The sequence below is a fragment of the Hydra vulgaris genome, chromosome 12 (genome assembly GCF_038396675.1).
Source record: "Hydra vulgaris chromosome 12, alternate assembly HydraT2T_AEP".
Lineage (NCBI taxonomy): Eukaryota > Metazoa > Cnidaria > Hydrozoa > Anthoathecata > Hydridae > Hydra > Hydra vulgaris.
In genome coordinates this window covers 5,646,103-5,659,838 of record NC_088931.1, presented here as the reverse complement: position 1 = coordinate 5,659,838, position 13,736 = coordinate 5,646,103, and the positions used below count along the sequence as shown (strand labels likewise).

At 25.7% G+C, this 13,736-nt stretch overlaps 1 protein-coding gene across 1 annotated transcript in view; it reads left to right on the top strand.

Moving 5' to 3' along the window:
- Positions 1–13,190, top strand: part of LOC100208832 (lysosomal Pro-X carboxypeptidase) — a 40,313-nt gene extending 27,123 nt beyond the window's left edge. Inside the window, exons 4-14 of the mRNA XM_065811321.1 lie at positions 1,655–1,729; positions 1,913–1,970; positions 2,742–2,790; positions 7,258–7,312; positions 9,191–9,296; positions 10,283–10,399; positions 10,618–10,673; positions 10,801–10,965; positions 11,966–12,031; positions 12,249–12,370; positions 12,804–13,190. Coding sequence (XP_065667393.1) covers positions 1,655–1,729; positions 1,913–1,970; positions 2,742–2,790; positions 7,258–7,312; positions 9,191–9,296; positions 10,283–10,399; positions 10,618–10,673; positions 10,801–10,965; positions 11,966–12,031; positions 12,249–12,370; positions 12,804–13,020 — 1,086 coding nt within the window. The 3' untranslated portion in view covers positions 13,021–13,190. The remainder of the gene's footprint in view (positions 1–1,654; positions 1,730–1,912; positions 1,971–2,741; positions 2,791–7,257; positions 7,313–9,190; positions 9,297–10,282; positions 10,400–10,617; positions 10,674–10,800; positions 10,966–11,965; positions 12,032–12,248; positions 12,371–12,803) is intronic.
- The last annotated feature ends 546 nt before the right edge of the window (positions 13,191–13,736 follow it).

Here is a 13,736-nt window from a genome sequence, read left to right as displayed (position 1 = left end):
TTTGTTCTTTACCATTCTCCTTCTTCCCAAGACTGCACTCTTTTAGATGTAATTTCTGATCAAATTGACCATGCCCTCTCTATTTACCTCTCTGCCAATATAGTTGTTATTGGCAACTTTGATGCTCATCACACTAAATGGCTTGGCTTTAACGCCACTGACCCTGCTGGCACTAAACCCTATAACTTCTGGATTTCTCAATCTCTTATTCAGATACCTAACTTGTGACTTGTTTTCCTGACAACCCTAATTATTTACCTTCACTCCTTGATTTATGTCTGGTCTCTGATCCCTGCTTGTGTTCAGTTTCTCCTTATTCTCATTTAGGTGGTTCTGACCATACAGTGATCTTTTTAAATCTTTCATCTCGTACTTCCTTTTTGCACTCACCCTATCATCGCACTACTTAATTCTACCCTAAAGCTGACTGGGATTCTTTTCATGATTTTCTTTGTGATGGTCCTTGGGCTGATGTTTTTTCCCTCTCAGCTGAAAAATCCCCCTCCTGCATAACCTCCTGGATTCAGGCAGGAATGGATGCCTTTATTCCTTCTTGTCAGTTCCAAGTCAAGCCTCATTCTACTCCATGGTTTTCACCCTCTTGTGCAGTTGCTATATCTTATCGTAATCATTTTTTTCATCTTTTTCAAAAGAACAACCTTTTTGAGAACGAACAGCTATTTATCATTGCAAATAAGAGAATGGCCATAAGATTCTCTTGAATCTTATGGGCATTCTCTTCCTTACATTCCAATTAAACAGGTTAACCCATTGTTAGACATTCTAACCACTCCAGCTCTTGTTGCTTAAGTCATATCTTGGTTAAACTCTTCTATGGCTTGTGGTCCAAGCAACATTCCTGTCATAGTCTAACAAATGTGTTCCCCAGAGCTCTTGTCAATTCTCTCTAAAAAAATTTAACAAGTGCTTGACTGAGTCTTGTTCTCCTGCTTGCTGGAAAATAGCATTTTCATAGCTGGGGTACCTCAAGGTTCTATTCTTAGTCCTGTTTTGTTTCTTATCTACATCAATGATCTTCCCAACAACATTATTTTTAAAGTAGCTTTTTTTGCTGACTTTATACTCCTGTTTTGACAAAAAGTAAATTGTAAATTTTTACTCCAACAAAAATCAGTTATTTTTTTCAAACCAAATGATTCAAAACTTGAAAAAATTAAAACTTTAAACCCTAAAGAACTACTAAATATTTTAAATATTGGCCAGATAGTCTTGCAAATGAAAGGATAATTTTTTTATGCTTACGGATCAAATTATCTTTTGTAATACCTTGTGGACATTAACTTGCAAGACATAAAATGTTTTTTTGAACATAGAAGTTTAAGCTTCTAGACACTCTAGAAAGAAGTACAGAATCTTTTGAACCTGGATTCTAACTTACCCTGGTAAACAAGGTTTTAATAATACAGTCAGAAATTTTGTATTTTTTTTTAACTTTTTATTAAAGCTTATTTAAAATAAAATAATTTTATATATTTTCAAAGTATTAAGTGGTTTTATAAATATTTGAAATATTCTGTTTTTGAATACTTTAATGAATAATGTAATATTTTAACAATAGTTTTTAGTTATTTTCTTTATTAGTGAAAATCTAAAAACTATGAAGTATGTTTTTTTTTATAATACTTTTCTTAAGGATGCATCTCATCTTGGATATTTGACTTCAGAGCAGGCTCTTGCAGACTTTGCAGTTTTGATTGATTATATAAAGGTTTCTTTTAAAAAAAAATTTTTTAGTTGAAGTTTTATTTTTAACTTTCATTATTTGTTATTTTAAAAAAAAATTTTTTAAAGAAAAAATAGTCAACTTGATAAAATAATAAATATATTATGCAAAGATTTATTGATGATGAACTTAATGATGGGGTTTTTTTACTAGAAGTTTTTCATTTAGGTATCTGTGCCTGCTACTTCTGAAAGTCCTTTTATTGCATTTGGCGGATCTTATGGGGGTAAATGTAAATTTATAAAACCATACAAGCATGTCAAAAAAACAAAACATAACAAGAAAACATCCTGAGGAATGCTACAAAAACATATAAAGCTCTAATAATGCACTGAAAATATATTATATAAAACCATACTAGCAAGCCACATAGATACATATTAGGGTCTGTTAAGTACGAGATTAATATAGACTTTAACGTTAAAGATGTTCATTTAAATGATTGAATTATTTAAAATATCTAAAATTTATTTTGATTAAAAACAAATAAGACAGAAAAAGTTTAGAAAGTTTTAAAATAAAAATTATTTTACCTATTTATTTTTATTATCTAAAAATAGGTGTTGTTTTAATAAAAGATTTTAAGGTACTTAAACATTTATAATAAATAAAACTTATAATGGCATAATAAATAAACTGAATGATGTTGACTTTTAATATTGTATAATATATAAGAATTAGTAATCATATTTAATATTTTGAGTTTGTTCTTGAGGTTTTAGGAACTTTGAAGTTTGATGTTATATTTAAATGAGTTATATTTGTTTGATGATGAGTTATATTTTTTTGATGATGAGTTATATTTAAGAATTCTGTTTTCTAATGTTTCTTATGTTATGAGTTTTTTTAAGAATTTTTTTTGAGTTATAGAGTTATCTTTTGAGGTATTTTAAAATTATGAGTTGCCCAGGATGTTTTCAAGTTTTGACTTATCTTTTATGGTTAATGGTTTTAGAATTATTAGTTTTTAAAGTTTTAAAATTTATGATTTTTGTAGGAATGTTGGCTGCTTGGTTCAGAATGAAGTATCCTGCTTCAGTAGTTGGGTATTTATGAAATTTATTTCATTTATATTTATTTATAATATTTATTTAATATATACTTATTTATGAAAATTATTTTATAGAATTGTAATATAAATATTATTATATTATATATTAATATAAAACTTTTTTATAATATATTTAAAAAAATTTTCAACTACTTGAAATATAGTAATTTTATTTTATATAAAAGTTTTGCAAAAATTTGGAAGAGTAAAGATAATTATCCGAAATAATAAAATTGTGAGTTTTATTCTCAGAATATTTGATGAGTTCAAAATATTATCAACAAAAAACTTTAAGTGTGTCAATTTTGCTAAAAATGTTGAAAGATTTTAATAAAAGTTTTTATTAAAAACATCTTTACATACTCTAGTTTATATACAGTTTCTCTCATTGCACAGTGGGTCAAAAGTGACATTTTCTAGCCAAAACCTCTAAAACCAAAATTTTTTTATTTTTTTTAATTAGAAACGGTTTATTATATTGAAAAACATAGTTAGTGGAAAAAATAACATTTGTTTTTTAAAAACTTCAAATTTTATTACATAATTACGCAAATTATTAAAAAACTCATTTATTTTCCATTTATAAAAAATTCCATTTTTACTCAACAAAATTAACAACAAGGATATTATTAAAATTTATGTTTTACGCAGAGTATTCTATCGTTGGCTCTTGCAATAGTTCAAGTACACCAGATGGTAGACTTTTTTTTTTGTTATGTATCTTCTTTCTTAATGTGCAAATTAAAGGATCAGATGCACATAAAAGGCGATGAAAAAGGTCTATATTGTTTTTTTTCCGATCGCATTTTCTTGTAAAATTTTCACGAAAAATCTTTAAAACCTTATTGGTAGCCTCTTGAGCATCTTCATAAAACATACCTAATGGAAGAGTAAATAGTTATATGACTTCATAGCCATGAATCAAAATCTTATGAAGTGTTTGGGTCATAGGATACCAAGGGTACAGGAATACATAGAGCGAAGCAGTTTTTCAACAGAATGTTTTAAATTTGGATGAGTTAATTCATAACCACTTGATATTGTGGCCAGAATAATATGAAGCGTTTTCATAAGATCTACATCGATGTTCATTATACTAGCTGAGACATCGTGTTGCTGAAAAAATTGCCTAGCTGTGTTGCCATCGTTTGATGTACCTGCCCCACCTATTCTTGGTTGGTCTATGACAAGACCTATCCTTGTTTGAAATTCAGCACAGACTTCAAGCTTTCTCAGTTTAACAATATTTTTTTTGTCTTGATTTCTAGCCTGCCACTTCATAATCAGCATCTTATAAGAGATATGGAGCATACATTCTAAAAACCTTATCCAAGCATGCAAAGTTGAAACGCCATGTTTTATATTGCCTTCTAAAGTTTTTTTTTGAACAACTAAAGGTAAGTTGTTCATTTCGATTGGAGATGCACCACACACTGAACAGCATTGGTATGAGTTGGTTGCTGTGGAAATAATAGTTTGAATTTTTCCATTTATCATTGTTAAATTTACAATATGTTGTATTTCAACTTCCTTTGTTGTACCATCCTCCAATAAAACAGGTACAACAGATAATGTTATCTTTTTAATAGAAGCCATAATTGACTCATATTCTGCAAGAATTACTTCATTTGATTCTTTTCTATATTTAAATCTCAGAGGTCTGCAGTAATTAGTTGATGATGGTTTCGGATTTCTCCAAACAACCTGTTTTTTGTCATCTTTGAAACAATATAGTTCTAGAGGAACCAAGCAAGTTATGAAAAGTGATTCATCTGTATAAAGTTCACTAGAAACATCTGACAGTTGTTTATAAAAAGATTGTCCTGTTGCACCATCAAAACCAGCTTTGTATATTATAAATAGTTTAGTACAATCTTTAAGCACAGGTGAATTTAACACAACACTATAAGCTGAACATATTCTTGATGCAGTATGAAAAAGAAGAGCTTGTAATGGAACCTCTGCAGAGTAGTCACTGACCTGAATGTTTTAAGGGTAGCATTTATTTTTAGCCTCTTTTACAATATGATAGGATGGGTATAGAGAGCTGAATGGAAGAGCATTGTTTCTTAAATGCTGATAAGTTTATTTGGATAAATTAGCATCTAAGACTAGCGCTAATGATTGTTCTGAAGTAAGTGATTCTGTCGATAATTCTTTGTTGTATTTTTTTTTAACCACTTTTGCTTCTATAAACCTTTTATCCCTTTTCAAACTTTTACTTGCTGCATATAAAAGTTCGTTTAAATTATATTTACTCAAAAGCTCTTTAATTATGCGATCTTTAGTTCTCACAGACGCATCTTCAATTAAAATCGAAGGTCGTCAACCTTAAAGTATAATATTATTTTATCAATTATTAAATCGTCGTAATAATAATACAAATAAATTATACACATTATAATAAATTTACACATAGTTAAAGTAAACATACCACAGGTTTTTGTTTTGATTTTTTTTTTTTTTTTACAGTCAAATATTGCTAGGTTTAACCAAACTTTATATCTTTTTTCAAATACTGCACTTGTTCTATTCGATTTTTTCCACTTTTTTTTAGCTTGGTAAATGAATTTCGTAATAATTGACAAGTTATCATTAGATTCTTTAAAATTGCTTTGGGAAACAAAACTCAAAATCTTTGCATGTAAATCATCATTTTGTAGTAAATTATTTTCCATTATATAAGACATCTTCTATCCATTTTTAAGAGATCGTCTGTTCAATAAAATACTTTTAATTTGAAGAAAGTAATTTAAAATGTTTTTAATAAAGTAATTTTTTTATGAGCAGTAACTATGAAACTCAATTCCTTTCCTTTATTTCTCATTATTTGTTATCGTGTTTTTTATCAATTACATATAATTTTATTGTTTTCCGAAATTATAAAATAAATAATAAATATTATGTACCAAACTTGTACTATGTAGAAGTATATAATTCATATTTTATCACAGTCTCTGATTTTTTAGGAAATTAGGAATAATGGTTTCAATGCGATCTAAATGTTCATTGAGCAAATACGAGGAAGTTACTGGAAAGCAATTAAAAAATACAAAAATATTTAATTTTAAACTTATGTCTTTAATAAAAATTATTATAAAGTCAAACTGCAGTTTTTAAATTTTAAATCTTCTTAAATTTTTTGTTATCGATCAAAAGCGCATTAACAAGAAACGTGGACGTAGTTAATTGAATTTAAAAGTGTATTCGTTTAGGCAGCTATAGGCAGCCAATTTTTATACCACAAGATCAATGTCATATTGGTATTCAAATATATATCATTTTAAGTGGTTGATGCAGGTTGATCCGATGGTTTTAAATGATATTTTTGAAAAAAATAAAAACTTATAACTCAAAATTATTGATGTTTGCATTGTTGAAAATATTTATATAAAATGCAAAAAATATTTTTTTTTTATGTGATTTAAATATTAACATAATACTAAATAAGTCATTTATAAGTTAAAAAATAAACTTAAACTTCTTTAAAATAAGAAATCAAAGTTTTCAAAAGATGTAAAAAAATAAAATTTTCACACTTTTTTGTTGTTATTGATAAAAAGTATTTAAGGAAATATTTAAACAACAAATATGGCGTTTTATTGAAAAATTATTTTTTAATAAAATATAATTTCTGGCTTATTAATATATTGAGCAAAATTTGCCTTCAAAATTTCAAAATTTAAAAACTTTTTTGTATGGTTTTGCCGGCTTCTGACCCACTGTGCATTGTTTCAAAGCCTTTTTAGTAAATGGTAGAAAAAATATAATAATATTTCATCTTGATTTTCAATAGTTAACATTAGAAATTTCTTTTGTTAACAAGAATTTTAATAAGCAATAACAATAACAAGTAAACATTTATTGATAACTAATGTTTATATTAAAAACATCTTTACATACAATTATAGTTATAGCATTACAATTATAAATACAACAATGTTTGGGTTATATTTTACAATAGTTTTTACTAATAGTTACACTGTTACTGACACTTACAATAAACCATAAAAATGATAATTATGTAATTATTGATGCTTTTGTGATGGTTTTAAGATATTTGTTGGAAAGAAAAAACCAAAATTTGTTTTTAAAAAAATAATAATATTTACAGCATTAAAGCATCGAAATGAGATTAATCAAAATGACTTTATTGCCAAACCTTTTATTTTGGCTTTTAGTGAATATACTGAAGAGTTCCAGTGATGAACCTATTATCAATTTTAATGTCCAAAATATCAAAATAACATAAAGGAATAAAGCAGATTAATTAAATAATGAGAGATTACGATAGTTAAAGATTTTCAGATAATTAAATAAAGATAGTTAAATATAACGATATCTGATAAAATAAGATAAATTAGAGATACGGATAAGATTAAAATATATTTCTTGAAGTTCTAGTGTTGTTATTATAAAATTATTATTATTCATTTTTTACAAGCAAATTTTTGAAATTTAGCGCTATATCTTCTTCAGCACCTATTCTTGCTTTTGTGGATATGAATGATTGTGAAGTAAGTTGGATTTATAAACATGTTTTAATTAACATTTTTGGATTAATAAACATGTGTTGTAATATGTAATAGCACAATAAATTTTAACTTTTTTGGGGGGTCTGAAAAATTCCCACATTAAGAGCGACCACAAAAATGATTGTGTTCTCTTGGTTTCCTACATGTAGATAGTGTTAAATATGTTGTAGAATGTTTGTTTTCATTGCTTACACATTAGTTTTTATACTTGTAAACAGTTAAAAAATCAATATTTTTTGTTTACAATTTTTATACATTACAAATAAAAAATATTATTATACAACAATATATTGTTTAATAGTAATAAATGACAATTACTGCTTAAAATGTTGTTTTTTTTTAAATACTTTAACAAGTAAAGAAATTTTATGTTATTTTCATTTATTTTTTGAAGAAATTATACTGCTTGTTTCAATTTATGTTATGTTTTTTAAATATAATTCTTAAATTAGAAACATTCAATGAATGATAACTAACAAATTAAGATATAAACAAACTGGTAAAACAAAAACAAAAATATTTTTTAGAAAGTATTTTTGCTACAGTTTTTCATTAGTTGGTCTTAAAATATATTATATTATTTTATTTATAGTATTATATTTATTTTATTTTATAAGTATTTATTTAAAATTGCATAGTATATAATTGAATTTTACAATTTTTGCTTCATAATGTATCTGGAGTATTATTCTCTTAAGTTAAAAAATGATAAGTGGGAGATGTACCGACAATGTTATTACTACTTAATTATTGCTAGCTATTTTCTAAAACTCTATAATTACTTTGGTTAGGCGGTTCTTGATTGTAACAATCATATTTGGCTACAATTTTGATTGGAGCTTAATTGATAATCTTGATAGTTTTTATGATCTTCTGCTTGACAATTTTTGTTGTAAACAAAAAAATTTTAAAAAGTCAGAAAATTTATTAGACAACATTTTGGTACTTTTTTCTTTTTTATGTAAAGGATATCTGTATTTGCATAGTGAGAAGATGCAGGATCTGGAATACTTAATTGAAAATACATATAAATACAATACCTAAATAATGAATGCTTGATCAATGGAGTTATTTGAGGTTTATTTAGAATCATTGACAAAAATAGAATCATTTCAAATTATGTAGATTTAATTGTCATCATCATTAGAATCATATCTAATTATGTAGATTTCTTGATTAGAAGAAAGTATAAAACAAAGCATGAGTTAAAATTTTTATTTTTTTACAAAGTGAACTGTTTCATTTCTTTAGAAAATCTTGTATTGGTTAAAATATAACTCTAAATGAAGTAAATTTCATATTGCTAGTGTCATATAATTTCCTTTTTTTTTTTTTATTAGAAGCAACATAAGGCAATGATCATAACAACATAAGGCAATGATCAGAATTTATTACACTGTTGTCTGCATTTGCTTCTTTAAACTTTCTACTGATTTGCATTGTTTGGAGTTTTATTCTTTCTTTGCAGTTGTATATAGTAAATTGTAGACAGTAGCAGTGTAGTGGTAGAGTACTCACTTCCCAAGTAAAAAGTTCAATCAACAGGTTTGTCCCTTGTAATACCACGCTTAACTTGTTACTCTGTAGTATTGCTCGTCAAAGGTCATCTTTTATTGTTAAAGGGTTTAAAGAGGTTGCAAAATTTTGATTTGGTCATTTTTTATTGTCTTTAGCTCCTCTGACTCTATATATAACCAATATATTTTTTTTATTAAAATTTTTACCAACATTTCTGTAATTTAAGTAGTACCTATATTTTCCTATTGCTTTTTTTTTTTAAATTTTCAGTCATTTTTATAACAAAAGTATAAATATAATTTAGAAAATTGTATTTTTTAGGAAAGCCATTTTCTTTTTTAGTTATTCTATCAAATTTCTACTAATGATTTCAAGCTAGCTGGCGGCAATGCTTGTGCAACTTCTATAAGAAACTCATGGCAAACTGTTTTAAATATTGGAGAAACAGGTTGTTTTTTTTTTGTTTTTTCTTTCATTCTTGATATAAATTGTATATATATATATTTTTTTTTTTTTTGAAAGGAAACTTGAGTGTTTTTATTTTTTGATTTTAATTTTTGTTTAAAATATTTTTTTATTATTTTTTTAATGCTTATTTTTAGTGTTGTTACGACTAATAAATAATTTGACTGTCTGTTCGACTAATGCATTTTTGAAATTTGTCGATTTAGTTGAAGTACGGGAATAATTTATTTTTTTGAAATTAATTGCAATAAAAATAACAAAGCAATTTATATTAAATTATTTAAATAATAATGGAGCAAAACAATACGAGAGAATGGTTGCTCTGGCAATAGGACAATCTATTCCCAGACCCCAATGGTTTTGGGATTGGCTCAAATACATGTTCAAATACATATCAAAAAATCATTACAATCTTATTTACAATGTGATTGTATAGATTAATGAAATTTAGATTTTGGAACTTCACAACATAACTTTTTCCCCAGGGCCTCGAGCCAGCTTGGAGCTTTCCTATATGAAAGTATTTATGAAAATCACAAGCATTGAGGAAACAAAAGATAAAAAATTAATGAAATACATAATCATAAGTTTATTTAGGTATATTAATATGCTAACATGCTATGACTTAGACAAAACTTTAAGTGAGTAAACAAAAAACTAGGTAATAGTTATAATAGTACATACTATTGTTATTTAAATGAACAAACAAAAATTAATGATTGAAAAGTTAAATCGAATGAAAAGATATAAGGGTTTTAAGAATTTTTCTTGACAAAATTGACTTTTATTTGATTAGTAGAAAGTCTATAGTTGGTTAAATTGACTATACAATTTTTCAAAGTTGACTAATTTTGACTCTAAACTAGTAGACTTTTAGTTGTGATTTAGTCGAGGTCAATAACAATAATACTTTTTTAACAGATAACTTAAATTTTTTATTTATAACAGATACTTTTTTGTTTATAACAGATACTGGTCGTTTAAAATTATCAGAGCTATTTAAACTTTGCAAGCCATTAAAAACATTTGATGATGTTTACAATCTGAACAATTGGTTTTCTGAAGTTTGGGTTAATTTAGCTATGGGTAAGTTTAGATGGTGGTATTACAATTTAAAAAATTATAAAATTTCTAATAAAATTGTTTTAAACAAGTGCTCTTTAACATTCCTAAGCATCAAATTTAGTTATAAATGATAATCACTTTTTTAATTCATTTATTTTTTTTTTTATTTTTCTTTTTAATTAGTGTATTTCGTAACAAATATGTAATCATTTTTTAATCTTTTTTTTTTTTTTTTTTAGTTAACTATCCTTATCCTGCAAATTTTCTTGAGGATTTACCTGCATGGCCAATAAATGTGAGTCTGTTAATAAATTGTAACAGAAATTTTATTGAATATTACGTTAAAAATAATGCCATAATTATTTTAAAGGTTTACATAGTTTCAGGTTTTTTAAAGAGTTTCAAATATTAATATTTTTCAGGAAGTATGCAAGCATCTCCAAAATAGCAATGCCACAGGAGATGAGCTAATTCAAAATCTTGTCAACGCTGTAAATGTTTATTTTAATTTTACTGGTCAATCTTCTTGTTTAAACATTGAGCAACAAGCTTCTGGAAGTTTAGGAGATCAAGGATGGGATTTTCAAGTATTTTAGTTTGTTTTTTTCATTTCTACACTTCTACTTACTCTTTGTTTATTTATTTTATTGTTATATCTTAAAGTTAAAATTTTTTATTGTTATATCTTAAAGTTAAAATTTTTTATTGTTATATCTTAAAGTTAAAATTTTTTATTGTTATATCTTAAAGTTAAAATTTTTTATTGTTATATCTTAAAGTTAAAATTTTTTATTGTTATATCTTAAAGTTAAAATTTTTTATTGTTATATCTTAAAGTTAAAATTTTTTATTGTTATATCTTAAAGTTAAAATTTTTTATTGTTATATCTTAAAGTTAAAATTTTTTATTGTTATATCTTAAAGTTAAAATTTTTTATCGCTATGTCATTTAGTTTAAATTTTTTTATCGCTGTCAATAAGTTAAAATTTTTTTATCGTATGTCATTAAGTTATTTCTAATTCAAAAAAGTGATCTTCAATTTGAAAATTCAGTAAAAATGAAAAGTTTTTAATGTTTATGTCTTGAATAGAACTTCATGATATAAGCAAATCTTTAAAACTTTGTATATTTGCAAACAAAATGCTAAACAAGTTATTGTTAAGCATTATTATTGGGAGATGTATAGAATATAATATATAACCAAAGTAGTTAAGATTTTTAACTCGTCTGAACTTAGTAATCGTGTTTCAAAAATATAAATTACAAATTTTAAAAAATTAAATCTCGTTTTACATGCATTGTAAATTTAACTGATATCGTATTTGCAGGAGCATCTATTTTTGATAGGGCGTCTTGGTATCAAAAGTTTTGAAACTATTATTAATATTTAATATTTTTGAGGCATCGGTATTTTTTACTTTTTTTTTATTTGTTTTTTTCCCGCAAAACATAATAAGTTGAAAAAAAGTCAACAATTATTTTGTGTCAAATTTTAGTTTATAAATTTATGAGTTTTGTTATTAAAAGTTATATTTTAAAATTAATTTAATAAGTCTATTAATTTTAAGAGTTTATATTTTTATTAGGCGTGTACAGAAATGGCTATGCCTCTATGTCAAGATGGTATTCGAGACATGTGGCTACCATATAAGGTATTAAATCTTCTCACTATCTCCGTTAATTTTATTCAACTTTTTTTAAAACCTCATAATCCTAAGAGTTGTGGAGTTTTTTTTTATTCCAGAGAAAACCTGTAAACAACAGGGGGTGCTTTTTTAGTAGATAAAAGTTTAAACAATATTTCTCGACAACGCCTTCATAATCGTTTTATAAATTGTTAAGAAATTACGATATTTATAATTTTTTTAGTATGATTTCGATGATTTTGCAACTTCTTGTAAACAGAAATGGGGCGTAACAACGCGCAAGTATTGGTCTCAATCACAATACGGGGGTTTTAATCTTAACGGTGCAAGTAATATAGTCTTTAGGTATATAATATATTCTTTAGATAGACAATGCTTGTATTGTGAATATGTTTTTACATTTGTTATAAAATAGGTAATATAGGGATGGTGTTAAATACAAGGGAACCAACATAAGAAAAATTAGTTTTTAAAAAAGAATGAATAACAAATAAATAAGTTGGCACAACTGTCACAAAATGGCGCACGCTAATGATATGCTTAGATTCTTTTTACAAAGTATGTATTAGTATTTTTTATAAAGTATGGTTCTAATGAAACACAAACTGAATTTTAAGGCAAATTTGAGATTGATTCCATTTTGTTTAACACCTCCCATATGTCTTATGTTGATAATGTTTCTATTGTTCTCAGTTATCATCGTTTCCGTCGTAGAAATGATTTCTTTTTTAATATTGTTTCAACATTTTTTTCTTGGTTGAACCTTTTGAATCTTTAGTAATGGCAAGTTAGATCCTTGGTCTGGCTATGGAGTACTGAAGTCTCAGTCCCCAACTATTAAAGTTGTTATGATTGAAGATGGCGCGCACCATCTTGACCTAAGAAAATCAAACTCGCTTGACCCACAGTCAGTAATTGATGCAAGGAACATACACAAAAGTAATATTCATAGTTGGATAAACGAGTATCACATGCAAAAGAAAAACACAATTTAGAACTCGTTTTATATTTTTTATGTAATTGATTTTATTTTATAAAAATTTGCACATATGTAATATAAACGAAGTAAAAGTAATATTTCAACATAATTATATGTCTTTTTGAATATCATTTTATATGATCATTCGTTGTAAAACTTTTTTTATTATCAGATAATCTGTTTTTATAGCTTTCTATTCACTCACTGACGAGTCCGCATTTTTTTTTTGTGGAGGCCAAAACTTCACAGCGCTTTTTGAAGCAATTCTTTTGATCGTACAGCCCTGAAATTTTACAAATAATCTTTTGCCGACTAACAATAGCTATATTTGTTACATTTGATTCAATAAGTATTTTAGATTTACGATGCCCCACCTCCCCGTTGGTTAGATCTGGAACTCCGAAAAAAATATCGGAAACCGAGAGGGCATCAAAAAGTGATAAGTATCAATATAAATTTAATCAAAAATTTTACGAATATTCCACTTGTTAATTTCAGACAAATAAAAATGCGTCCAAAACAGAACAAATACATCAACCGAGAAGAAGACCCAACCAACATTTAAATTAATAAAAAAAAATATGCTCCAAATATTTTTGTTAATTATTATATACAGAATTCAAAATAAATTTTTATTGAATATTAATCATAATCAATAAGTGTAATAATTCAATTTTATCAAGACTAAAAAGTAGAAAATAAAATAAATAAAAAAAACTTTTTAAAAATAGC